Source organism: Vulpes lagopus, chromosome 18, assembly GCF_018345385.1.
Source record: "Vulpes lagopus strain Blue_001 chromosome 18, ASM1834538v1, whole genome shotgun sequence".
Classification (NCBI taxonomy): Eukaryota; Metazoa; Chordata; class Mammalia; order Carnivora; family Canidae; genus Vulpes; species Vulpes lagopus.
The window spans coordinates 35,918,159-35,946,135 of NC_054841.1; the positions used below are offsets into that span (position 1 = coordinate 35,918,159).

Genomic DNA, 27,977 nt, shown 5'->3' on the forward strand with positions numbered 1-27,977 from the left:
CTGCCAATCATACGGCGTTCCTAGTCTCCGAATAGCCAGTCTTCTCCGCCATTTTTGTTTCGGGCCCTCCTTGAAAAACGGGCGGAGGCCATTTTTCTTTGGGGTAGATTCCTCGCGCTATCCGGGGCCCCTCGCCCAGCGTTTCGCCATCTTGGGTGCTGGTTTTGGCTTCCGGCCGGCTGTGAAGCCGCCCCGTTCATTTTGTGTTTGGGCGGCGGCTGCGTTTTTACCAACGCACGGGGAGACCCTGGGAAAGGGGAAGTAAGGCCGAAGCTTGAGTCCCCAAAGCATCTGAAGGTGGGCTGGAGAGCCTGCTCCCTGTTGAGTCTGAGTTCCTCAGCCAAGTACTACTACATCTGTGACCCTGGACAGTAACAAAACTAATAAAAGCCCGAACCCAAACCCTGCTACTATCATAGGTAAGAACCTGGTACTCCTGACAAGCAAAGATGTTCTTTCCCTCGAGCTGTTTGCTCATCTCTCTCCCTTTGGGTTTTTTTTTTTTCTTTTGATTTTTGAGCTTTTTCTGAGTTCTTTCCCCTGTGCTTCCACCTTTTTTCATTGTTTCCAAGTGCTAAAGAGTTGTTAACATAAGAGTGTGGAAAACCTAGGCGTAAAAGTGGAAGTAGGGGTCTGGAGAATTTTTTTTTTTTCCCCTAGGGAAAAATGGAGTATAGTGAATGGGCCAGGTATTTGTATCAACCTGTGGCTGCCCACAGCCGTCTGTACAAGTACAGTCTCTTCTCAATCTTTTTTAAGTTATGACCTAAGTACGAATGGTGTTTGTATGTACTGCCCGGTCAGTCATGTATTCATTGCATTTACTGAGTACCTGTTGTGTGCTCGGCCATCAGGATTCTGCACTAGACCAAAAGAAAACAAACAAACCAACCCTTTTCTTTCACGGAGTTTACAGTCTAACTGACCTGGGCAAGTAGCAATATTCTGTGATTGTTTGCACTGCTGGACTGTGACGAGTATCCCTTTGCTTCTTCCTGGATCTCCTCACCTTCCTTTTTTTCTGTACTAGGGATCAGTTGACACTTAGGTCTTCGGTCCCCCGTGCCATCACATTTGTAGGCCAGGTGGCTAATTTTATGACCAGTTTTCAGGTTACTTAGTGTCTTGCTCAAAGTGCGGTTTACCGACCGGCATCACCTGCGAGCTTCTTAGAGACTTTAGTGTCAGACCCTACCTCAAGACCCACTGAATCGGAATCTTTTCTGTTGAGTGGACCTTAAAATTCAAGGAACATTAATTCAGAACAGGAACTAGAGAATGTCTCTTTTCAACATGTGTTTCTTTCTTTCTTTTTTTTTTTTTTTACCCCCTTAACACTTTTATTTATTTATTGGTGAGAGACACACAGAGAGGCAGAGACCTAGGCAGAGCGAGAAGCAGGCTCCCCACGGGGACCCGGATGCAGGACTCCTCCCGGGACACGGGGATCATGACCTGAGCGACCTGAGCCGAATGCAGAGGCTTAACCACTGAGCCACCCACGTGCCCCTCAACCTGTGTTTCTTGTTAACGATACATCGTCAGTTGATTACATGTTTTACATGCAGTGGACCATACGACATGTTTTCCTGGGTTTTTCTTTTTTGCTTTTTTTTTTTTTTTTTATTCGAGAGTGGCAGACCAAGAGAGAATCCCAAGCAGGCAACAGGCCCAGTGTGGAACCGGAAGCGGGGCCCCCTCCAAGAGTCCTGAGATCATGAACTGAGCCAAAATCAAGGGTCTGCTGCTTAACGGGCTGAGCCACCCAGGAGCCTCTTTCCTGTGCTTTTAGTCCATCAACTTGATGTCAGGGTACCAACTTAGCATTCTAAAAGGTTGAGGATTTGTCAGCCTGGTATATTATCAATGTAACTGTAGTCATGGCAACACCTTTGCGCATATTTTACTTTTAATTTATTACAAGTTGAATTCAAAAGCCTGCATGTTTTCAGCAGTTCAGTATTGACTTGGAAAACCTTGGGCGCTTTTATTCCCCATGGTTTTTTTTTTTTTTTTTTTGCCATCTTGCTCTCTTCTGTCTTCCTGTAATGAGAAATCTAAATCTCACTTGTCTCAGGAATTCTCAGTCCTGCTTCTGAAAGTGGGGATGGTGGGATGGGGTAGGAGCAGCATCATTCCCCTGAATTTCCTTGTATTGTTTTATAATCCTTCTAGCCACTGTCTTCTAGGCAACCACTCATTGCTCTGTCACCGTAGATGTCACTATAGATAAGTTTGCATTTCTTAGCTTATCTAAAAGGAATCTTAGAGTGCTGGTTTTTGGTGGAAGTTGGAAGAGTGGCTGGTGTCTTTTCAGGATTGAGAGCCTTCTTTGTTGCAAGTATCAATAGTTATTTCTTTTTAATTGCTAGGTAGTATTCTCTTGCTAAATGTACTGTGATTTGTGTACACATTCATCAATTGAAGGACTTTGAGGTTGTTTTTATTTTCACAGTACCCCTTTTCACATTGCTTTGTACTCCAGCTTATTGGGATTGCGGGAGGGGGGAAAAGTCCAATTATTTTGTGTGTCCATGCCTTCTATATATACTGAACAGAGGATGCCAGTGGTAAAATGGGTATGTATTGGGATTTTTTACCTTCGCCTCAGTCAGTTTATGAATTAATGTTTTATGAAACATGTTATGGCTTTTTATTTTTTTTTAAGATTTTATTTATTTATTCATGAGAGACACAGAGAGAGAGGCAGAGACACAGGCAGAGGGAGAAGCAGGCTCCATGCAAGGAGTCTGATATGGGACTCGATCAGTCCATCCGGGAACTCCGGGATCACGCCTTGAGCGGAAGGCAGACGCTCAACCACTGAGCCACCCAGTCATCCCTGTGATGGCTTTTTTAAAATGCAAAATGCATGCGTTGACTTTTCAGTGGGTTGTAGCTCTTGATATGTACCTGCTTAATCATTTTAAACTGTGTTAAATCTTTAAAGCCTACTCTTTGTATATTACTTTTTGGAGATTGAAAATGATAATGGATGCACACTAGGAAACCTGCCCACTAGGTAACAGAGTAGACATCTAAGTGGAGAGTGCCACTCATTTAGTGTTGGTATGGGTACATTTCTAAAGTCTTTGCTTCTGTTATAGAAAGGCAGTGTCGCCTGGTTATTATGGTATTGACGTTTTGTGCTTGAATAAATCAGAGCTGGTAACTAAGATTGGGTTTGACTTACATTAGTTATAGGATAATATATAGAATTTGCTGTTATAACATCTTGGACATTTAAATTCATTTGTGTCCCTATGTTGATTCTCTAGGTAGAAAAGGTTGAATTTTTTGTTTTGCAGTTAAAAATTATTTTTAGGGATCCCTGGGTGGCGCAGCGGTTTGGCGCCTGCCTTTGGCCCAGGGTGCGATCCTGGAGACCCGGGATTGAGTCCCACGTTGGGCTCCCGGTGCATGGAGCCTGCTTCTCCCTCTGCCTGTGTCTCTGCCTCTCTCTCTCTGTGACTATCATAAATAAATAAAAATTTTAAAAAATTATTTTTAAATTTGTTTATGGTAAAATTCATTCTTTCTGGTATACACTTTCATGAATTTTGACCAATGCACTGAGTTTCATAACCGCAGTGTCAGTCAGAATGTAGGACAGTTCCATCATATCCCTTCCCCTGCCAAATTCCCTCCTGCTGCTCTCTTAGTAACTCTACCCCAAAGGAGCAACCAAAGAAAGATACGCAATCCATCTCTATGGTTTTCATGTTGAAAAGATTAGATTTTAAGACAATTACATTAATGATTATCAGAAGGTTTTTTTTGTACTGTGAAGGTGATTGGAAAAACAGTTGTTATCAGGGTGGGACTTGGGATACGAAGTGGATTGCTTAGTTGCTCTTTATGCCTGCAATGTTTATAATGATTATGGTTAATAGAGACTGAGTAACTGATGGAAGAAAGTTAGAGTTTGAAGGCACGGGTCAAGAAAGAATTCTTGAGTCATCTTCGTGCAAAAGGTGATTTTATTAAAGCACAGGACAAGACCTGTGGACAGAAAGACCTGCCCATTATATTCTTTCAAGTTGGTAGGGGATTAGGGACAGCATAAGTCTCTCAGGTATTTTGGAAATAAGGTTTCCAGGATCCTGAGGGGGCTAGCTATTGTTAGGAAAAAGTCATTTATTACCATTTAGTAAAAACTCAGTCATGAGATTCTTCAGATGTCTATTAGTGGGTCATATGTTGTAGGATGATTGCCAACATGTATCTTTGTTGGGGGGCGGGGAGGGTAGAGATAAAGAGAGTTTCCAAAAGGAATTTTTATATGTTAAAGTAGACTTACTGGTTCTTGGGGTTCATGCTAAGATTGCCTTTTGCCTTTCACAAAGTGTCAACATCAAGGCAGTTGAGCCTCTAGAGGAAGGTCACTCTGCCTGTTTTGAGGACTTGTCAATAGGCTGTTGGTAGTAAGGAAATTTAATAATTTCTCTTCTGCCTTTGTTTCCCACATCACAACCACTGATGTCTCAGGAACTCTGCAGGTATTACCTATCAGATCTTATGTAGTTCTGAAAGGATCTCTAGGTAGACACTCATTTATTATCCCACTTCATAGACAAGAAAACAGAAAACTTAGAGGAATTGAATAACTTGTCTGAAGTCATAGAGTATGACAGGATTTGAAGAGGCAGATTTGACTGCATCTCTCTTTTACTAGAGCCTGAAGACTGCTCACCCCATGAGCAGGTGCCAGTATCTATTTCTGACAAAGGATTAAATAAAAGTTAGATCTTGCCTATTAGGGAAGCATCCTATGCCAGGACCAGTGAGGATTTTCTGTGGGTACAGCAGGAAATAAGGGGCCCAGATCCTGGGCTAACTGACTGGTTGAAGGGTGTAGAGGGACTGAAGGATAAGACTGTTCTGTGGAATTATTTTTGATAGGGGATTTCAGTATTTGACTGACATTTAAAGACAAGGAAAAAAGGCCAAATGTTTTTGTCAGTTGCATTATCCTCCTTCTACTGTTGGAGAATCCCTGTTTGTTTTTTGTTTTGTTTTCCTTTTTTACAAGCTGATTTTGGCATTCAAAATTACCATAGGAATAATAGGAAAAGCTAATTCTTTCTTACAATGAAGTTGCCTTCTTAAGCTTTATCTGAGTTGTCAACAGCAAGATCTTTGCTCATTTGTCGATTTCCCTTGGTATTTTGTTAAAGTTTGTGATTCCTTCCTTGATACTGTTTTTTGGTTTTTGTGTTTTTGTGATTTTTTTTTTTTTTTGTGATAAAAGTAGATTGAATGGGCAGCAAATGAAATTATTTCTTACTCTTGAATTATAGTTGTTCCTTTAGGTGTCCAGGGCCTTTGTTGTTTTTCTGTTTCTGCTCCTATAGTTAGCAAAACCTTTTTAAGATGAGAAAAGGAAGTATAATAATTTTCTTGATAAAATTTGAAATCCAGAGATTAGAAACCTAAAGTTAATTTCTAGCCTTCTTAATCTGGAGTAGTTGCTTTGGTTTATGACACAGGCCAGCAAATGTAAAAAGAAGACAAATGTGAACTTCAGAGTGCCTTGGATTTTCCCACAGTATAATCTAGAAGGTCACTGACTTTCTTTATTAGCGTTTATCTCTGCTGTGTATTTAAATGACAGGACAATCATGTGATAATGTTTAATCTACTTCCATTCCCTCCCAAAACTAATTTTCCTAAGGATCTTAGGATCTTTCCGTCTCTATGAAAAAGACATTAATGCACACATATTTTTGGTAGGGTCATACTCTATCAAAGTCTCCTCTTTATGAAAAGAATGCTTGTTTTCAGGCCAGAGAAAGTGGGCTTGAGAATGCGGAATAGACGATGAGATGTTATTTGTAAGATTTATAATATACCCTAACTTCTCAGGATTCTTATGTAAATTATGTTTTCAGATATTTGGAAAATTTATCTTCTTGGAGATTGTCCTGAACTTCTTAAAATCAGGCAATAAACTAAAAATTCCACTGAACTTGGACTTCAACTAGAAGCTCTGATAGATAGCAAGACTTGTTATTATGCTTTAAACCCCAGGCACTGAGCTTGTTGATGATGATTCTTCTTTTTTTAAAGATTTTATTTATTCACAAGAGATACAGAGACAGAGGCAAAGACATAGGGAGAGGGAGAAGCAGGCTCCCTGTGGGGGGGCCCGATGTGGGACTTGATCCCAAGACCCCAGGATCACAGCCTGAGCCAAAGGCAGATGCTCAATAAGGCACCCCTTGTTGCTCCTCCTTGAAAGCAACTTTAGGCCTAGGAAAGTAGTTTTTTAAGGTGCATACTTGCTTTTTGTGTGTGTTTGCACATTTACCTTTTAATGATCAGTAAAGCAAGTCTAGAAAAACCTCAGGATTTTCCCAGATTTAAAATTGAATGAATACAGAGGCCAATAATATCTTTTCCATTCAAATGAATGTTAGAATCTCCACTTTTTAAAAACAAGAAAAATCATGCAGTGAAAAACTAACACTTATGGCCTAAACTTCAACAGTACCTCTGATCTGTTGCCCATTATTTTCAAGAGGAAACACTTTGATCTTCTGTTTACAAATTTATGTGTTTTACAACTTGTTCAACTTAGGCTGCATGATACATTCAACTTAAGTGTTATTTATGTATTGAAATAGGTCCAAAGTGCTTTGACCTCTTTTTAGGAAAGCTTAGTGTGGAGTTTGGGATTTGGTGACAGTAGGGATTTATTAGATTAAATAGGTAGTAGAAGTCTAAAAAACATAAAAATAGCCTGGAGCCCCTTATTTGTAACATCAGTAGGCTCAAGTCAGCAAACTTTGGATGCACACCTGTGCCCTGCACCAGGTGTCAAAGAAGATAGGGATGGACCTTGTCCTCAAGACACTTATGGTCAGACAAAGGAGAGAGAGACTGAGGACCAGAGTTATATGTAATTTGCTGAGCTAAGTGTGAGAGTAGTGGTGGTGTGAGGTGCCCATGTGGCCCAGAGAAGAAAGTGATTCACTTTGGAGACTTAAAGAGGCCTCTAAGGAGCAGATGGTGTCTGAGTTGGGTTTGCGAGGATAAGTCCCCTTCAGAGCGAGAGGATATCATTCTCCAGGACTGCTGTGTGGGTGAAGGTGGTGAGAGCTAGAGCTGCATGTTCAAGGATGCACGGTGGCTATGTGGGGGCAATGAAGCTGTGAAGTTGCTTGAGCTGTGAGATGGAGGTTTGGATAGAGGGTCTGTGAAATGTGTGAGATCCTAGCCAATAATACTGAATAGAGTACTCCTGCTCAGTTACCTCTAGTGATGGCTTTGGGGATAGAGAAGTGCAAAGATGGAAACAGGATTTATTTTATTTTTGTTGTATTTTATTTATTTTTTAAGATTTTATTTTTTTGAGAGAAAGCGAGAGAGAGAAAGAGAGAATATGAGGTAGGGAAGAGGAAGAGGGAGAAGCAGATTCCCTGCTGGGCAGGGAGCCCAATGCCAGGTTTGATTCCAGGACCCCAGGATCATGATCTGAGCTGAAGGCAGAAGCTTTTTTTTTTTTTTTTTTTTTTTTTTTTTTTAAGGCAGAAGCTTAATTGAGCCACCCAGGTGTCCCAGCAGGAAGTATTTTAAAAGCCTCTGGTTGTGGAGACCTTCAGGATAACCAGCTCTTTGGGGTCTGGGACTTCTGGCATCATCAAGTAATGATTTTTCCTTCTCATGGGAGGCAGATGGATCCATCTTTGACTGTCATCTGTTCTGTCTCAGATGATGGGTTGTGTGCTTGAAGTAAGAGAGCAGAGTGTGTGCTTTCCCCAGATTTGCTGATAAGTGGTCATTCTGTATTTAAAGTTCATGGTTTTCAGCTTTTAAGAAAGAATAGTGAGAGACATACCTCCCTCCCTCCAATGGGGAGATAAGAGGGTGAGTCATAATTGGTTGTTGCACAGTGGTTGTAAAGGCATGAGTAATAGAAGGGATCGGGAAACTCTTCTACCTCTACTCCCTACCACCTTGCCAGACCTGCAGACGTTGCTAGGAGATGGGTACCTTGCTCTGGATACCACCTTGGCCTGTTTTTCTATCGGATTGTTTAATTTTGGATTGTCATCCTTTGCTGGTTATATGTCTTGGAAATATCTTTTCCCAGTTTGTCGGTGCCCCCCCCCCCATTTCCTTATGATGTATATTGATGAAGAGAAGTTTTAATTTTGGTAAGCTTTTTATTTTGAAATAATCGTAGATTCACAGGAGGTGGGCAAAAAAGGGGGAGTCCTCTGTAACTTTCCCTAGGTTACCCCAGTAATAATAGCATGCTTATAGTGCCAATATTAAAGCCAGAGAATTGACATTGGTACAATATGCAGAGTTTATTATTACATTTAAGCAGTTTACATGTATTTATTTAGTTCTGTGCCATTTCACGTAACCAGTACCAACAATAATCAGGGTTTGGAACAACACTGCCATAGGCTCCTTCCTGCTACCTCTTTAGTAATGCCACATACTACTCCTCCATCCTTAATCTGTGGCAGACTTTAATCTGTTATTCATGTCTATAATTTTGTTATTTCAAGAATATTATATAAGTGGAATTCTACATTATATAACCTTTTTAGATTGTCTTTTTTTCACTTAGCATAATTCTCTTAAGATCTACTCAAGTTGTTACCTGTATCAACAGTTCATTCCTTTTTTTGCTAATACTCTGTGGTATGGATATACCATCATCTGTTTAATCACTCACCCTTTGGAGGACATTTGGGTTGTTTCCAGTTTGGGGCTATTATGTATAAAGTTTGCTGTGAACATTTGCATACAGATTTTTCTGTGAGCCTAGGTTTTCATTTCTCTGGGATAAATTCCCATGAGTGAAAGTTTCGAGTCATATAGTAAATGCATATTTAGTTTTATAAGAAATCTGTCTCTCGTCCATTGTGTCTATACCACTTTTATGATCCCACAGGCAGTGTAGGAGAGATCCATTTTATTTGCATCCTCATCAACATTTGGTGTTACTGCTATTTTTAATTTGCCATTCTGGTAGGTATGTAGTGATGTCTCATTGGGGTTTTATTTGCATTTCTCTGCTAGCCAATGATGTTGAGCATCTTTTCATGTGCTTATTTACCATCTGTATATCCTCTTAGATGAGATATCTGTTTATGTCTTTTGTCCATTTTCTAACTGGATTGTGTTTTTTTATTGGTGATTTTGGGAGTTCTTTGTAACTTCTAGTTCTAAAACTTTTGATGGATATATGAATTACAAGTATTTTCATCTAGTCTGTAGGGAAGTTTTAATTTTAATATGGCCAGATCCACCATTCTTTTTTCTTTATGGTTTGCACTTTTTTTGTATTCAACTAAAAAAACTTCCCCTTTACTTTGAGTTCTTGAGAACGTTCTCGAGAGGTTCTGGTTTTTTTTTTTGTTTTTTTTTTTTTACATTTTACATTTTTACATACATAAAGTTAAGGTAACAGCCATTTTATTTCTTTCACACTGAAGTCCATGCAAATCCATATAACAGAGGCTAGGAAAATACCCCATTATCCCAACAAACTTGGTCCCTTAGGATTTTAGCCTTATCTGATTAAGTTGCAGAACCTAGAGGGGAGAGGGAGCCTTGGGAGACAGGCGCTGTGACAGCTCAAGGATAGCCTAGGAGAGCTGGCAAAAACCTCACTGGTTCCACTGTTGAGGGGCATTAATATGTATATTGCCCAGTGCCCTAAGAGGTGGTAACTTTCTTCTGAATATCAAATATTCACCATGTGGCATTTTTTTATGAAAGTCATAAAGATTCAATATACTTTTTGGAAAATTTCCATAATAAAATGGTTGGGTGCATAAATGACTCAACTCCTATTTGGAATATTTCTTCATCCAACAGACATTTCTTAAGTACCCTCTAGTGTCAAAGCAGTACTCTTGAGGGTTCGGTTCACCTTTGAGAACCTGTTCTTACCAGGGTAGGTAATAGTGCCTACTATTGGAATTCACTATTTCACTATTAAGTTCATTTCCAGCACTTGTCCCTAATGGTGTAATGAAGCAAAAAAAAAAAAAAAAATTGTGTCTTCCTTATCTAAAATGACTTTAGCAGATTTGCAGGCTCAGGGTCTATGCATTGGCTATCCAGGTGTGTTTTGGGCTTTATGTTGGTGGACTTTATTTTTTTTTTTTATGAAGATGTATGCAGTCACATAGCACAATAGTTAAATTAATGCAGATTACATTTCCTTAGCTGTAGACTTCCTTCCTCTTCATTGGTAAGAGAGAAACGCCACTCATGTAGCTGTATTTGAAGTCTTACTCTGTTGGGATCTTGTACCGTCTTGGTGGGAATGTGGGGTGGGGGAGGAAGGGGGATTTGAAGGAGAGAGGGTACACATACCTTGATACTCCAGTTAACAATCGACCTTGGCAGTTCTGCAGTTGACAGATGGTTTTCGTTTACCCTTCGCCGAGTTGACAGGACTCTTCTCTCACCCTTGACCCTCAGCTGTGAGACCCTGGCCTGGTCTTACAAGTATACTCTTTAGAGGAATAGATGGCAGAGCTGAGAGTAGATAGTTTGTGAGGTTGTGACTCTAAAGTTAGCTCTGAAGTTGTGACTTGTTGAGCCTTCAAATATTGTGGAAACAAATGAAGAAATTATATACATTGAGAGGCAGAATGCCACATGATACTAAAAAACAGATTAAAAATAAGCAAAATGTAAAAATATGAAATAGGTGAAGGGAATTAAGAAAAAATATATGTACAAAATATATAATGTAATTCCTTTTCCCCAAGTGACCTAATTTTACATTAATGGACCATATTATTTTATATAAAAATATATACTGTTCAGTCCTACATTCTTACAGATCATACTTTTGAGATTGGGCTTTGATGACACTTTTTTTTATTAAAGTTTTTTTTTTTTTTTTTTTAATTCATAGAGACACACACACAGAAGCAGAGACACAGGCAGGGGGAGAAGCAGGCACCATGCAGAGAGCCTGACGTGGGACTCGATCCAGGGTCTCCAGGATCACGCCCTAGGCTGCAGGCGGCGCTAAACCGCTGCACCACCGGGGCTGCCCTGATGATACTTTTTGAAGAATCCAGTCCTTTAAAAATGCAGCTATTCTTTACTGATAAAAGCAAAAAAAAAAAAAAAGACTATTTAAAAAAAGAATACTGGAACCTTATCGTGAGTTGAAAAAATGTAACCTTCACAGAACATGGGCTATAATCTAACAGATACGGCTTGAAAGCCTTGCTGCAGCCTTTGGTGTGGTCCACCTGTCCTTCAGGAAAGGAAGGACATATGGGAAAACCAGTGTACAATTAAGCTTCAGTTTGGTTGGGTACTTGCTGACAAAATGTTCTTTCCCTTTTCTCTGTCAGCTGAAAAATTTAAGCACCCTCCAGTGGAGGGATTCCCTAAATTCTTGGCAGAAGTTTTTCAAACCTAATTTAGTATATTTAAGGGGACTGATTTTGTGTTTATCAGGCTCAAATAACAGAGAGATCTACTTAAAGTTTGCAGGACAACCTTTATAAATGTTGTTTCCAAACACGTGTTCCTGATTCTCTAGGAACTTATTTTTTTCCATTTACACCTATTTCTAAATGAGGTTACTAGGTGAATGTTCTTCAGAATTTCTCTAAATCATTTGCACTAGATCATTTAGAGAATAGAAATGAATAATTAAAGTGATTTGGGGTTTGGATAAAGATATCTTTGCCTAAAAGAATAGAACCAACTGTGGGTGGCACAGTTGGTTAAGTGTCTGACTTTGGCTTGGGTCATGATTTCAAGGGTTGTGAAATTAATTAAGCCTCAATTGGGCTCAGTGCTCAGCAGGGAGTCTGCTTGTCCCTCTCTGTCTGCCCCACCCCATGCTCTCTATGTCTCTCTTTCAAAATAAAATCTGGCATGCCTGGGTGGCTCAGTGGTTGGGCATCTGACTTGGGCTCCCAGGGTCCCAGGATCCAGTCCCACATCCTGCTCCCTGAGAGGAGCCTGCTTCTTCCTCTGCCTGTGTCTCTGTCTCTCTGTGTCTTTCATGAATAAATAAATAAAATCTTAAAAATAAAATAAATAAGGTCTTAAAGTAGAATCAAAGGTTATCACATTTTGAAAAAAAAATTACCAGATTTTAAATCACCACCGACCAATTGTTAACACTGCTCAAGTGCCTAGTGTTTATAAATGATTGCATCAGGGGTTTTCATATATCATTTTATTTAATCCTTTTGATAATTTTGAGTGAGATATTTCCCTATTTTTTAAATTTGTGATCTGGGACACAAAAATAAGTGGTTTTTTTTGGTAATGAAACCAGATACTCTCAGATTGCACTGTCCATTATGGTAGCCACTGATCACTGGTGTCAAACACTTGACATGTGGCCAATCCAAATTAAGATGTGCCGGAAACAAAATACACAGCTGACTTCAAAGCCTAAGTTCAAACACTAAGAATGTAAGTATTTTTATAGTGATTACATGCTGAAATACTAAGGTGTTGGATTTATTAGGTTAAATTAAAATATTATTAAAATTAATTTTCTCTATTTCTGTTTACTTTTTTATTAACTGCAACTGCAAGAAAATTGAAAAGTATATCTGTGGCTTGCATTCTATTTCTGTTGTACAGTGTTGCTCTATGTACCTGTGCACACAATTGAAACAGGTGAGGGCAGCCCTGGTAGCTCAGTGGTTTAGCGCCGCCTTCAGCCCAGGGCATGATCCTGGAGACCTGGGATCAAGTCCCATGTCAGGCTCCCTGCATGGAGCCTGCTTCTCCCTCTGCCTGTGTCTCTGCCTCTCTCTCTGTGTGCCTCTCATGAATAAATAAAATTTATTTTTAAAAAAAAGAAACAGATGAATATTTCCATGTATACAGCTTGTGAATTATGGCATCCTTTTCACTTCATTCCTTTCTCCAGAACAACTCTCTTCAACTTGCTCTTCGTGTTGGAGCCAAATTTAGCACTTAATGATTAGGTCCATATCACTAAATTACTTGCTGAATTTCTGCTTAAATTTTTCCTGTTGTGGTGGAAGTTGTAACTGTTTTATATTGATTTTATTTAGGCTCTGCCTTTTTTTTTTTTTAAGATTTTATTTATTTATTCATGAGAGACAGAGAGAGAGAGAGAGAGAGGCAGAGACACAGGCAGAGGGAGAAGCAGGCTCCATACAGGGAGCCCAACGTGGGACTTGATCCTGGTCTCCAGGATCACACCCTGGGCTGAAGGTGGCGCTAAACAACTGAGCCACCCGGGCTGCCCTAGGCTCTGCCTCTGAAACGTCTGCTTATTATTAATGGGAGCTCTGGCTCAGTTTAGCTCCTATGCCCCTGCTGTATAATATGCACATACACACATATTCCCCATCCTCATAATATTACTGTAAACATAACATTGCTTAGGTCAAGATTCAGTGTTTGTTATCATGACTACATATGCTAGCTGTAAGTGAGCTGTGTATGAACTACTCTTTTTATTTTCTGCAAAGTTTTTGTTTATCCTAGGATTAATATTGTCTTGTTATTCTTCAGTTGCCTAGCTTTCCATGTTCCTGCTCTAATTCAATCTCATATTCTCCACCATTTTCTGATTTTGCATGCTTGCAGATGCTTTTGAAGATGCATCTCCTGGAGACTTGTAAACTGCACCCATGGTTCTCTCCTGGTCTAGCCGTGATCTCATTCAGGGACCTGCTTTCACCAAATTCTAGGATTTCCTCTGCCTTTTGCCTATTGTGGCCTTCCTGTTTCCTGTATCTTCCTCTTTTTTGATTAATTTCCTCATTTTGGCGAAACATATCTTTAGTAGCTTCCTGAAAAAGGATGCATGGGACTTAAAATTTTTAAGACCCCTTGCATATATCTAAAAATGTCCCTTCCCCCTCATGTTTAAATGAAATTGGAGTTTGGAGACAATTTTATTTAGAATTTTGAAGACATTTCTCTATTGTCTTTTAGTCTCCAGAGTTGATTTGAGCTGTTTGGAGCCAAACATTCACTTACCACTCCTTTTAACTTACCTCCTACTCCTTTTGGAAAGTTTTGTTTTGTTTTTTTTTTTTTTTAGATCTCCAGTGCCTGATGTTTTACTGTGATATGTGCCCTAATATGAGATGTTTCCATCCTATCTTTCATATATGAGTCCTCCTGTACTGGTCCTTTAATTTTTAATTTATTCTCTCTTATTTTTCATCTTTTTTATTTTTGCTGAAGTTTCTGAATGACTTACTGAACTTGGTCCTCTAGCACTTCTATTAAGTATTTTATTGCAGCTATCATTTTAATTTGTTATTTTCTGAAAGTTTCTTATTTTTTTTGTTATTATATTTATTGCTTTATGGTTGCAATGTCTCCTATCTCCCTGATATTAATGATAGTTTTTAGAAAATGGTTTCTTTCTCCATGCATAGTCCAATACTTTTGGCCAAGTATTTTTTTTCTTGTTTGTTTTGTGTTCTTTCACGGCAGTCTTTCCTTAGACAACAGGTGATTCCTACTTGTTTCCTTTTATTTGAGAGTGGAATATTAAAAAGATGGAAGTCAGTTCTGCATGCAGATGTGGGGCTTGTGGGTGTGGGCTTCACTTTGGAGCCATCTGTCTAGGCTGTTTCCTTGGGGAATCCCTGGTGTTACTACTTATTGATCATACCTTTAGGTTAAGTCCAGTTCCCTGAACGGTTTTAGTCTCCTATTTGGAGAAGCTAGGCAGGGTAGAGGGGTGTATTAGTTAAGGTTCTCCAGAGATGCAGAACTAATAGAAGGAGTATAAGTATTATAGGAATTGGCTCTTGCAGTTATAGAGACTGAGAAGTCCCACCATCTGCTGTCTGCCAGCTGGAGAACGAGGAAAGCCCATGTGTAATTCATTCTCAGTCCAAAGGCCTGCGAACCAGGAGTGCTTAAATCTGAGGACAGCAGTATCCCAACTCATAGATAGTAAATTCATCCTTCTTGTACCTTTTTGTTCTATTTGGGCCCTCAGTGGATTCAATGATAACTACCCACATCAGAGAGGGCCATCCACTTTACTGAGTGCATCAGTGTAAATACTGATTCCTTCCAGAAACACCCTCACAGATATACCCAGAAATAATATCTTATTATTTATCTGGGCATCCCTTAGCTCAGATAAGTTGACACATAAAATTAACCATCTTAAGGGACATACAGGTTGGGGAACATACATATCAAGCAGTTTGTTAATGTTCCCTTAATTTTCTCTTTTTTCAGTAGGGTATCCCCTACTTTGTGCTGTGCCTGGTGCTTTCCATACCAGAGATCCTCTGTCTTACTCTCTTCAAAAGATAATTCTCTACACAAGGGTGAGAGAGGACAGTTGGCCTGGCTGAGCACAGTAAAGGGTTTGAACTGTGTGGGCCTACTTATATATGAGGTATCATTATTATTATTATCACTGGTTTTTTTCCCCAATAATACAGTACTATAAATGTATTGTTTCTTATGATTTTTTGTGAGGGGAGGGGCAGAGAGAGAGAAGGAGAATGAGAATCTTAGCAGGTTCCATGCTTAGCATGGAACTCAATGAAGGGCTGTATCTCACAACCCTGAGATCATGACCTGAGCCAAAGTCAAGAGTCAGACACTTAACTGACTGAACCACCCAGGTGCCCCAGTGGTGTTCATTCTTTAAACATCTGGTCGAATGCACCTGAGCCTGTGCTTTCCGTTGTTGGTTTTTAAGTTATTGATTGAATATTATGCTTATATGTAAAAATATGTATGCATATATGTATTTTAAAGTAGGCTCCATTCCCACTCTGCAGCCCAATGTGGGGCATGAGCTCATTGCCCTGAGGTCAAGACCTGAGCTGAAATCAAGAGTCAAATGCTTTACTGACTGAGCCACCCAGGGCCCCCAATATATTTTTAAGACCAGTTAAAAGTGGATGTTTATCTTGCAAATACTTACTGTTACATGATTATTCAGCCAAACTTTCTCCTATATATGATTCAAATAGAGATTTTGATACACTTGATTATAACTTTTTTTCTTGTATTAAAGGTCTGTAATTACTCTGGAATCAATAATCCATGGCGTCAAAGAAATTTGCTGTTAAAGTAAGTAGTGCTTAATAGTCTTCTTTAAAATGGTTAATCATTTTCTAATATAACTGAGTTCTGTGTTCACTGACAGCTGATGTTCTGAACTTGCCTTCTATTCTTAAAATTAGGTGATTGAAGATTTGCATGTTAAGAATGAGATGGGGAGAAAAGAAATACTTCATATGGTTATGGGAATTTCTTGCTTCAGGTCTTCTGTAAGATGCCTTTGGTCATAACTTGGTGCTTAATGTTAAAAATTGTATTCACATATATGTGTCTGTGACATGATTTTTGATTATGAAAAAGCAGATAAAAATGATGTAGGCAGCAAATGCCACAGGTGGGTGAATGTCAGGAGAGAGGTCTCTTGTCTGTTGGTCCTCTTTTGTTTTTCTTTTTTAAGTATCCCTCCTCTATCCCTTGATGGCTGGGGCTGAGACCTTCTCAGATGTGAGGGGTGGTGGGAACTGAGAGGGGAAGAATTTATAAATAGTATGAGGTCTCTAAGATACCTTCACTGATGCTGGCTGTTGACATTTTTTCTGTGCTAGTATTATATTAAATACATTCAGAACACCAAAACAGACAAATTACAGTTGTTAACCAGATCAGATACTAATTAATATTGTAGTTATTTTTACCAAGTCACGGGTTATTAGATTTACAATGGATATATAAATTTCATTGCTTACAAATTATCTCTTGTGTCCCCATGTTCTATCATATTTCTTATGAGAGATTATAAGTGGTGAACTTTCATCATTTGTCTTTCTAAAAAATGTATTTTTGTCTTAACTCTAGAAAGTTGATCATAGAAACCTAGGTTGAGCATTATTTTTTCCTTGGCACTTGGAAGATATTTTTCCATTGTCTTCTGCAATCTGTTATTGCAACCGAGAAACTTTGTAGTTATTGATGTTTAAAACCACCTTAAAAATTAGTAGCTTAAAATACAAGCCATTTTATTCTCTTGTGATTATGTAGGTTGCCTGGTATCATTTGGGTCATCTCTTTCTCTTTTTGATGGTGGCTGGGGCTGCAACTGGGGAACCCAGTTCAGCTGGAACATCAATGATGACATGCTCACATAGCTGTCACTTGTTACTGGCTGTGGTTGGGACCTTACCTGGGGCTGTTAATTGTTGCCTGTCAGTTCTCATTCACCTGGCTACTCTCTGTGGCTTGGGCTTCTCCATGCTTGGTGTCTTTGTTTGAGGGATGGTGTCCAGAGCAAGAGTTGCTAGAAGAGAGAAGATAATTTGCCAGTTCTTTGAAGACCTGGGCTCTGAAGTCTCAGGTGACACTTATACTGTACTCTATTGGTCAGAGCACTCAAAGGGCCCAGCCTAAGGGCAGCTACAGCTTTTGATGTGAGAAGCAGCATGTGCTCACAGGGAAGCAAAGATTTGTGGGGATGCATCTGTGGAGAATAGTAACCACAAGAGGTCTGTTGCCTGTCTCATTGTGATTTCTTTCATAGTTATCTGGGTTATAAACTTTTATTTTGTTTTTGTCTTTGATGTTTTACAATTTTCACTATGAAGCCTCAAGCCATAGGCCTGTTTTTGTTTTATCTGGCTTGGGATGCAGTTTGCATCTTTATTTTAAAGATTCACATCTTTTTTTTTTTTTTTTTTTTAACAGTTTTGGAAAGTTTCAACCATTTTCTCTTCAGATACTACTCTTTATTCTCTCTCTTCTGGAACTTTCATCCATTCATTCATTCATTCATTCATTCATGAAAGACACAGAGAGAGGCAGAGACCCTATGCAGAAGGAGAAGCAGGCTCCTTGCAGGGAGCCTGATATGGGACTTGATCCCCGGACCGATATCATGCCCTGACCCGAAGGAGGACGCTCAACCACTGAGCCACCCAGGCGTCCCTCTGGCACGCTTATACTAAGTTTTCTGGGTAGTCTCACAATAATTTCTTATGTGCTTCGAGGGTGATATTAACTTGTCCAAGACAGAGTCCGTGTGGGCTGTCTTCGTGCAAAGCTCTGCCAAAACTGTCAGTGGCCCAGTAGGTCAGATAGTTCTGGTCAACCACTGATTTTGGACCTCAGGTGCCTAATTATACCAGAGATGAGTCTCTTGATTTCTAAGCCATACACAATGATGAGGCGGGTTCTGCCACCATATTGTCCCATCTCAGCTACCCTAGCAAGGCCTGGAACTTAGCTCCTAGGTCATGCCAGACAGGGGAATTATTCCAGCCATGAGTCTCAAACTAGCAAGTTAGGGATACAGACAGCATTCTGACACATTATATAGAAGATTGTATGCATCATGTTGTGATTATATCTGTACATCTGATCGCACACGGGCAAGGGGCTGGTGCTTCGCTAATCATGCAGCCTCAAAAGCTCCACCACCCAAGCATTGGGATTCCATTCTGAATGTCTGACATCCTGTCCTGCCAGATTGGGTGTATTGGCCATGAGTGTCATGGGGACCTACACACCTGCTACTGATGCTCATCATGTGCCTTTTCTGACAAATGCTGTTCCAGGAGATTTGTATGAGTACTGCTTGGCCATTTGCCTTTTCTTATTTCTCTTAATGTCTCTATGCTGCATTCACAGTGATTTTTATTAGACCTCTTCCAGTTGATTAAAATCTTCTCATCTGTATTTAGTTTGCTGTTTAATCTGTATTTAATCTACTCTTTGACTTTATTTTTAGTGACTATATTTTTCAGTTGAGAACTTGCTTTTAAAATTCATATTCTATCAGTTCTTTTTTATTTATTTTAATTTTTTTCTATCAGTTCTTTTTTAAATATACTTGTCTTATTTTTAAATGTTCCCATATCCTTTTATCTTTATAATTTTAAAGCAGTTTATTTCATAGTCACTTATAGGTTGTTCTGTTATTTCCATTATTATTTACTAAGTGTGCAATAAATTGGTGATTAAATTGCTGGATTGTTCATGTGTGGAACATTTTTTTTTAAAGACTTCATTCATTAGAGAGAGAGAGAGAGAGAGAGAAAGAAAACACAAGTGGGGGAGCAGCAGGCAGAGGGAGAGGGAGAAGCAGGCCTTCTGCAGAACAGGCTCGATTCCAGGACTTCGGGATCATGACTTGAGCCAAAGGCAGATGCTTAACCACTTGAGCCACCCATGCTCCACAATGTGTGTAATTTTTAATTGTGTGCTCATTTTCAGTCACATCCTATGCATGTGCATGTGTGCTTGCATACATGTGCATACGTGCACGTGTGCGCATCAGGACTTCTGAGCCCTGTAGTGCAGTTGAGCAGTTTCACGTTTACTTCTGCTGGAGCCATTGACATTTCAGTGGTTTTGGACCAGGCTTCATATTAATGTCATGGCTTGGGATTCCACCACCTTGTGGGTAGTACAGCTTTGCAACCCACAACAGAGTCGGGCACAAGGTTGGTGTTTTTAGTATTTTCCAGTATTTGCCTTACTGTTCTCCCTTCTCTTCCTTCCCGCTGAAGCCCTGGATGGATGGCAAGCTTCCAAGTTGCTTCCCTTGGTCCACAAGCATTGATTTTTTTTAGTTGCATTTTCATGAAGGTCACAGTTTATCAGGAGAATGAAGGGAAAACTATGGAATAGTTCCTGCTCCAAGAAATTATGGACAGACTTACTGTATAAATCAGAGTATTGCATGAGGATAGCTACAAATCCCATACGTACATAGGTGTTGAACATTGTACAAAGAACTGAAGTCGAAGTTCTTCACAGCTCTGGGCTGAACTGGAATGAGTTCCTTTGGAACTCTCCTTTCTCTTCTATCCTTTAGGGCATTAGGATCCCAGCTCTCCACTATCCTGACTGGTTCAAACCTTCCAAAGGGGTGATCTTACCACCACCACCACCCCCGCCCACCAACAAGGTACTGAGATATGATTGATATACAACATTCTGTAAGGTTAAGGTGCACAATGCAGTGATTTAGTAAACATAAGTGGTGAAATGTTTACCATGGTAAGGTTACTTAACACGTCAGTCACATAATTGCCATTTTGTTGTTCTTGTGGTGTGAACATTAAAGCTCCACTCTTACACCTTTCTAGGATACAAAACAGTATTGATAACTGTAAGTCACATTAGATCCCCAGGACTTACTCATCTTCCACCAACATCTTTCTGTTTTCCCCACCACTTAGCTCCCCACCATTCTATTTTGTTTCTATGAGTTTGATGTTTTTAGATTCCATATATAAGTGAGATCGTACAGTATTTGTCTTTCTCTGACTTATTTCACTTATAAGAGTGTATTATATTCTCAAAGTCTATCCATTTGTCACAGCAGCAGGATTTCCTTTTTTTTTTTTTAATTGGTTAACATTCCATTGTGTATTTATGCTACATCTTCTTTATTCATTCATCCACTGATGGACACTTCGGTTGTTTCTCTCTCTTGCCTATTGTGAATAATGGTGCAACGAACATGGGTTGCAGATATCTCTTTGAGATAGTGATTTCATATTCTTTGGATATATATACCCAGAAATGGAATGGTTAAATCACATGGTAGTTCAATTTTTAATTTTTTGAGGAAGTTGTGTACTGTTTTCCATAATGGCTACACTAGTTTACATTCCCACCAATCGGGTACCAGCCAAGGTTTCCCTTTCTCCACATCCTTCCCAGCATTCCTTATCTCTTGTCTTTTTGATAGCCATTCTAGTAGGGGGCGAGGTGATAGGGTTTTGATTTGCATTTCCAAAGGAGCAGTTATTAATACTTTTGGGGTTTTGTTTATTTATCAGTCTTTCCAGACAAGAAAACCATCTTTTGGCTTTGATTTTTTTTTTTCCTGTAGTGTACTTGTTTTTTTTTTTTTTTAATTAGTTTTCTATAATTTTTTAAAAATATTTTATTTATTTATTCATGAGAGACAGAGAGAGAGAGGGGCAGAGAAGCAGGCAGAGGGAAAAGCAGGCTCCCTGCAGGGAGCCTGATGCAGGACTTGACCCCTGAACCCCAGGATCACGCCCTCGGTGGAAGGCAAGCACTAAACCGTTGAGCCACCCAGGGATCCCTGTTTTCTTTAATTTAAATTTGGTTTGCCAACATACAGTATATAATACCCCATGCTGATCACATCACGTGCTTGTTTTCTCTCTTACGGATTTCTTTATGATTTTCTCCCTTACATGTTCTTTAAACAGATTTACTCTTCTCTGTCCAGTTTAAGGTGGAAGCTTAAATCATGGAATTTGAGCCTTTCTTCTTTTCTGATACATACATTTAAAGCCATAAACTTTTCTCTACAACTGTTTACTGCTTTCATTTTATCCCTCTCTTTTTATGAGGTGCAGTTTTTGTTATTTTTGTTTATTTGGATTTGCTAGAGATTTTGTTTTTCAAATAAACATTTTCTAATTCTTGCTGTGATTTAATTTTTTTTCCTCTTCTTTGAGTGTGGGGTGGGGAGAGAGAGAGAGATTGAGCACAAGAGCAAAAGTGGAGATGGGGGAAATCCTAAGCAGGCTCCCTGCCCAGCATGGAGGCAGATGCAGGGGTTGATCTCATGACCCTGAGATCATGACCTTAGCCAAAACCTAGAGTTAGACTCTTAACTGAGCCACCCAGGTGCCCCTGTGATGTCATTTTTTTTGTGATGTCATTTTTGATCACTGGGTTATTGAAATGTATATTTTATTGTTTCTAAGTATTTGGGAAGTTTCTGATCATTTTGTTGTTTGGCATAATTCTTTTATTTTGAAAAATGTTCCATAAGCACTTGAAAAATGTGATGTTGTCAGGTACATTGAAGTATATATGTCATTTAGATTAGGTTTGTTAATTTTATTGTAGAAATCTATTTTTTTTACTAGTTAATTAGTAACCTAATATTTACTAATAGTGTTTTTGTATTTTTGGGGTAAATACCCAGTAATGGAATTACTGGATCATCTGGTAATTCTATTTTTAATTTCTTGAGGAACTTCCATACTGTTTTCCACAGTTCTTGTACTGACTGCATTCTCACCAGCAGAGTACAAGGTTTCTTTCTTCTTCACGTTCTTGCCAATGCTTGTTTCTTGTGTTTTTGATTTTACCCATTCTGACAGGTAAGGCAGAACAGAGACATTCTCAGAGATGCAAAGTCTAAAAAAATTTCCTTCTAATGTACCCTATTTTAGGAAGAATGTGGTTTTCCAAAATGAGGGAGTAAACAGAGAAGGAGTGAATTTTAGGGTCCAGAAAATAGGGAATCTTGCAGGTGAGTGCCTGAGTAAATCCCATGTGATCAGCAGTGTGTCCTGCCTAGAAAGCAACCAGTCGAAATGACATGGGACGTAGGGTTCCATGGAAGATGTCGCACAAGAAATGAAAGGATGAAATACCTCACATATTTGAAGGTAGAGAGATTTTTTTTAGGTCTGTCAGAAAGTGTGTCAGAAAGGAATGATGGAGTGATAAGAATATGGGAAACTAAGCAAAAAAAAATGAAACTACTCTTTCTTTCTGTGCAAGATTGGAAGGTAAGCAAGGTACACTACATGGCTCAGCTTTGAATGGAGGGTACATTTCATATGTTGTGAACTCCAGATTTTGGGAGACTAGGGAAGGAGATGTGTGGGTAGTGGGTTGTAAACATTGTCCTCATGTTCAGTAGAAAGTATGTGAAACTGGAATAATAAGAAATTGTTAAAATCACATAGTATTTAGAAACATGCTAGTAAATACCATATCAAATAGCTGAAATTTCATTGTGGTTGCTCCTGGTGAGAGCTGGGGAGGGTGGTGACAGGATAGGGCAGAGGAGGCCTGTTTTTGATAAAGCATTTTAATCAGTGTATATATATCACTGTAATCAGTAATTAAATGAGTAAGTGAAGTTCAAAAGAAATTAACCTTAGCAAATTTTCACATAGATGCATGTACTTCTGGCTCTCTGGGTTGAAAAATACTTGGATAGAGCATGGTTCCTAAAGTAATAGAAAACCAAATAGTTTGCCACTTGCATCTCAGTTGTTTATTCTGAGACTTTCTCTGGAATGGTATTAGTTATCCACGCAAACCCCTTATCCTTCAAATGATGAAAAGCCTTCTGACGTTCCTGCATGTAAGAGAACTTTCTTTTTCTTTTTTTAACTGCTGTGTCCTTGTCCTTAAACTTTTTCTTATAATTGTATCCTAGGCCAGAATTCCAGGAAATGGCAGCAGTGAATGAGATGACAGAGTCCTTGGAACCACAGTTTTCAGGGTCTTTTGACATCTGGGTTACTACAGCTTGTGGTGGGGAGATTAAGTACTATACTTCTATGACTCTTTTCTCAGGTGTTGTGGTGACAGCTGACCTGTGTGTCCCCAGGGCACCTTAGTGATCTCAATTCTAGGTCTGCATCTACCCCCGTATCTTAGAATTTCCAAAATCAGGAGTTAGGGGTTAGCAAATTATATCCCACAAACTAGCCAGTTTCTTTTGTAAATAAAGTTTTATTGGAATGCAGCCGCTCCCATTTGTTTATATATCGTCTCTGGCTGCGTTTATGCTATACTGGCAGAGTCGAATAGTTGTAACAAAGATCTCATTGTCTACAAATCTGAAATATCTGTCTATATCAGTAAATCTTGGTTTAGGTGAATAAATTAATTTCTTAAAGCACATCTCCATTCCTACTAGCCACAATTCAAGTGTTCAGGAAGCACACGTGGCTAGTAGCGGCTATATTGGACACCATGGATATAAATCTATGCATCCTTCTGTGCTCCTGCCTCCTTACCCCTTGTTAGAGTAAGCTTTCAATGAAGTTACCTTGGATTAAACTGGCTGCAAGGGTGAGTAAATTAGCAAGGCCAAGATGAGGCCGTTTCTTTTCCAAGTGGAAACAAGAAATAGCCATGGACATCAACTGTGTTAATTATGGACTTTTATCCATGAAATCACATAGTTTTAGTAAGAAAAAAATAAATTTGAATAATAAATTAGGGCCCAAAGTGTCAAATCAGTATATATGGTGTTTGCCTCTGAAACGTTTGGGTCCATCCTCTGCTGTAAAGGTCCTTTTAAAAGTATGTAATGTTGCTAGGTCTCATTCCTGATAATAATTACATCTTAGGATTTAAAATTTTCAGCTCAGGTTCCAGCAAAGCAGTACTTTGAAAGGTTCCTACCTCATTGTCTCTGTTTGTAGATCATTTCCTCTGCTTCCTGCATCTGTTTTCTTGGATTAGTTAGGTATTATACCAAAGTCTAGAATTCTTTTGGCTACAAAGCCTGCTCTGCTGTTTTCCCTCCCCCCAATCTACTTTATTGTGGGTGGGAAAATTTTTGTTGGGAGGGCTTGATTAATTAGAAGGGATTCCTGGCTTCCCTAGCAGTGGCAGCCTGGGAAGATTACAGAGCCTGGCTTAGTGACAGGCCAATCTGTATTTAAGGAAAAACTCGGACCAGACAGATTTCCCTGGAATGTGGATCTGGCTTTGTCTTCTTTCACAGAGAATTTGTAATGACCCCCTCCTCCTTCCCACCCACTCCAGGAGACTTAAAGATATTACTTTTGCTGTTGATATTTGTCCACTTTTTTTTTTTTTTTTTTGAGTATTTGTCCACTTTTTATTCTGGGAACAGTGGGGAGCTGGAATTTTGGGATAGGAAGACTGAGTTATTTTCTGAATCTAAAGTAACAGGTTTAAGGTTTTATTAATGTTAGAAGGGCAGGAGAGATTTAACTTTTTTAAAAAAATTATTTCCCTGCATCTTTACTATCTATATTTTTCTTTCTCTCTTTTGTAGCTATTCTAGTTTTATGTACTGTTCTGAATTTAAGTTAACCTTAGTCTCTACATTTCTTAGAACAACCACAAAAAGAAATATGTCCAAGAAGTGACAGTAATTTCCCCTTTGTAGTAAAAGTGAAGAGCAGCGCTTTGAACTTCTAGAGAAAGAGAAAGTTGAATAGCAAATGGGCTTTTGTCTTGCTGGCTTGCCTCAGTGAACCACTTCAATTCTGTGTCCTAGGTTTTTTAGTCTACCTAAAGGGGAATGTGGTACGGACCCTGTCATCACTACTCATTTGAAAACTGATGCATTGACTTTATGTATTACTTTGGAAAAAAAAAAGATTTATACAAATATTTTCATACCAGTTGAATTCTAGGTAATGATTTTCTACTAAATTTTAAGAAAGAATAAAACTAAACTGTCCTAACAAATTACAGAAATTTTAAATGGTTGCATTCTTTATTAGAAATGAATTTGAATGAGGAGTGCAACCCTTATCCCTGGGAATGTTTTTACAAAGGCATTTGTCTTTGTCTTTTTATCAGGGTAAAAAAGAAGTGTCTCTGTATTTCTTCTCCGGGTACTTAAACTCTTCTCATCTTCCAGTTCCTTCTTAATTTTGTCTTCCTGGGGAGAGCTTTTAAGTTTTCAAGACAGAGCCAATAAGAGTCTGCATAGTGGTGGATGACAGGCTCCAACTAAAGTACGCTGCTCTTTGTCCCCTGTTGCATGTTATCTGTTCTGTTACACTGGCCATGCTGGAAACTAGTCAACTCAGTGTGTCCTGATTACTTGATAGACTCGAAATAAAATTCACCAAATTCACCATAGTCACCGAGTTAATTCTGCCTCAGGTTTAAAGCTCTGAGGTTCTTTCTCACTCATAGGGCATTTGCTCTGAGTGTTGATGACTTTGAAACAGAGTTCTTGTTGGATTTGAAATGAAACTTCCTTTTCCAAGCGTTCTCTGTCTTTCTGGCCAGACACCCAGTTTCTGGGCTTTCTTTTCCCAGTCTCTTCTTGTACATATAAGCTCATGTATTCTTTTTTTTTTTTTTTTTTTTTGGATAATTAGTAAGTGCTTAAATACAGCCCTGGCTTCTCATCCTCTTTTCAATTTCAACTTTCCACCTGCCTCTATTAAATGTCTGCCTAAATTGATCCCTAAGACCTCAGATGAAGAATTCAGTGTGTCATAGTTTTCTGTTAAACTACCTTTTGCTTTGAATGTCCATAATGCTACCCTCATGTGTCCCAGGCTTGTCAAATTTTGATATCTCTTGTCCTGTATTCGTGGTAACCTGTATAAGGCATCCACCCTCTGCAGAGTATCTTGGGCTTACTTGGGCCCCTTTTTAAAAGATTTATTTATTCATGAGAGACACAGAGAGAGGCAGAGATGCAGGCAGGCTCCATGCAGGGAGCCCAATGTGGGACTCCATCCCAGGTCTCCAGGATCACACCCTGGGCTGAAGGCTGCGCTAAACCACTCAGCCATTCAGGCTGCCCTCTGTCTTCTTTTCTTAAAAATTCGGACTTTATGATCCTTGCGGTTTGTGTTTCTTCATTAATCTCTGGACGATCTCTATTCCTTTCCGATCCTGCCATTCTAGTTTATCTAGACAAGTGCCAGGATACTGTTTTCTTAATACTGTTTTCATCATGTCACTTCCTTAAGTGATCAGAGCAATTCCTTTTGTTTTATCAGATCTGATCTGAACTCTCTGGCCTGATTTAAGGCACTCTGATAACTGTTCTTTCTTCCTCTTTAACATTGACCCATGTTTTCATCTTGGAACTTGGGAACATGGCCCACCTATTCCTCTGAAACTGATGCCTTTGCATTTCCTGCAGTGATCTAGCAAGTGGTTTTCTCACTTTCTGTACTCTTTTACCTTTTCTTCCTTAGTGTCTATACAACAGCTTGTACCAGTCTTGATTAATGACTTGCTTTTTCCTTTGACACACAATCTAAACTTTTCTCATATTGCTTATCCTTTTACCTTGTTCCTTTGACTGTTATGTGCAGCTTATGTTTCTTTTTCTTTTTTTTTTAAGATTTTCTTTATTCATGAGAGACAGAGACAGAAAGATAGGCAGAGACACAAGCAGAGGGAGAAGCAGGCTGAAGGCAGATGTTCAACCACTGAGCCACCCAGGCGTCCCAGCTTATGTTTTCTATATGAGCTCTAATTATTGATATATATGTTTATACACAGTTTTACAGCATACCATCTCAGCCACATTCTGTGAGAAGAAGGACTTGTACTCTGCATCTTTTGTATCCACACAGGGCTTAAGTAATCTGGAATATTTCTGAGGTGCTCAGTACCCACTCACTTTCCTTATTACAGAGACGAGCTTTTTTTTTTTTTTTTTCCTTATGGTTCATGGAGAACAGGAAGTCACTTGGGCTTAGAGTTATTTCTTACTGGTGTGTTTTTTTTTTTTTTTTTCAGTTCCAAACAAGGAATAAATGTTGTAATCCTCAATTTGTGGTACATTTCTTTTCTTAAAAAAAAAAAATCATTTCAACCTATTTCTCCTTTTAAAAGTCCACAGTTCCACTTTGAAAATATTTTAAGTAATTCTTTTGAAAATGGCCTCTGTTAATAGCCAAAATGACCACCGCTCCTGTAGGTTTTTTAGGAAAGTGAATTATTTTTGTATAATGTTAGTTACTTGGACATTATCATATTTCATTTTAATTAACACTACATTAAGGTAGTTTTAGACCTTGATATTTTAATTTTTCCAACATACATACATATGCTTTGTATATTATAACTTACTCTAGTATAAAAAAAATAATAATTCTGGATAGAAAAGTAGATTCAGGATCTTTTACCAGATAGGAGAACTCAGTAAGTTCCTTGGATTCTCTCTGAAGGCTGTAGAGGGCATCATTGTTCTGTGTTTTGTTAAGTATGTGTGTCTGCAGACATTGTGATTCAAGAAAACACATCAGCTAAAGTGCTTTTAGAATCCCTGGCTCATTCCTAAATTATCATGACATCCTAAATGCGGGTGTTTGTTTGCCTGGGAGTTGTGTGTATGCTCTCATCCACAGTCTGTTGTGCCTGTCAATGTTTAGTTTAGTTTGCTCTGTCTCATAATTGTTCTAACCAGGAAACAAACACCACCATTAACTGAAGCAGTAGAAAACAATCACAGCAATCTAAACTGGCCTCAGAGAAAACGTTCTTAGAGTGACACAAGATTG

The 27,977-nt window shown here is 39.0% G+C and overlaps 1 protein-coding gene across 1 annotated transcript in view; it reads left to right on the plus strand.

Moving 5' to 3' along the window:
* LOC121477734 (SLX4 interacting protein) overlaps positions 1–27,977 on the plus strand; it is a 179,973-nt gene continuing 151,996 nt past the window's right edge. The window contains 2 exon segments of the mRNA XM_041732247.1: positions 1–419; positions 15,998–16,053. Of these exon segments, the coding sequence (XP_041588181.1) occupies positions 16,027–16,053 (27 nt within the window). The 5' untranslated portion in view covers positions 1–419; positions 15,998–16,026.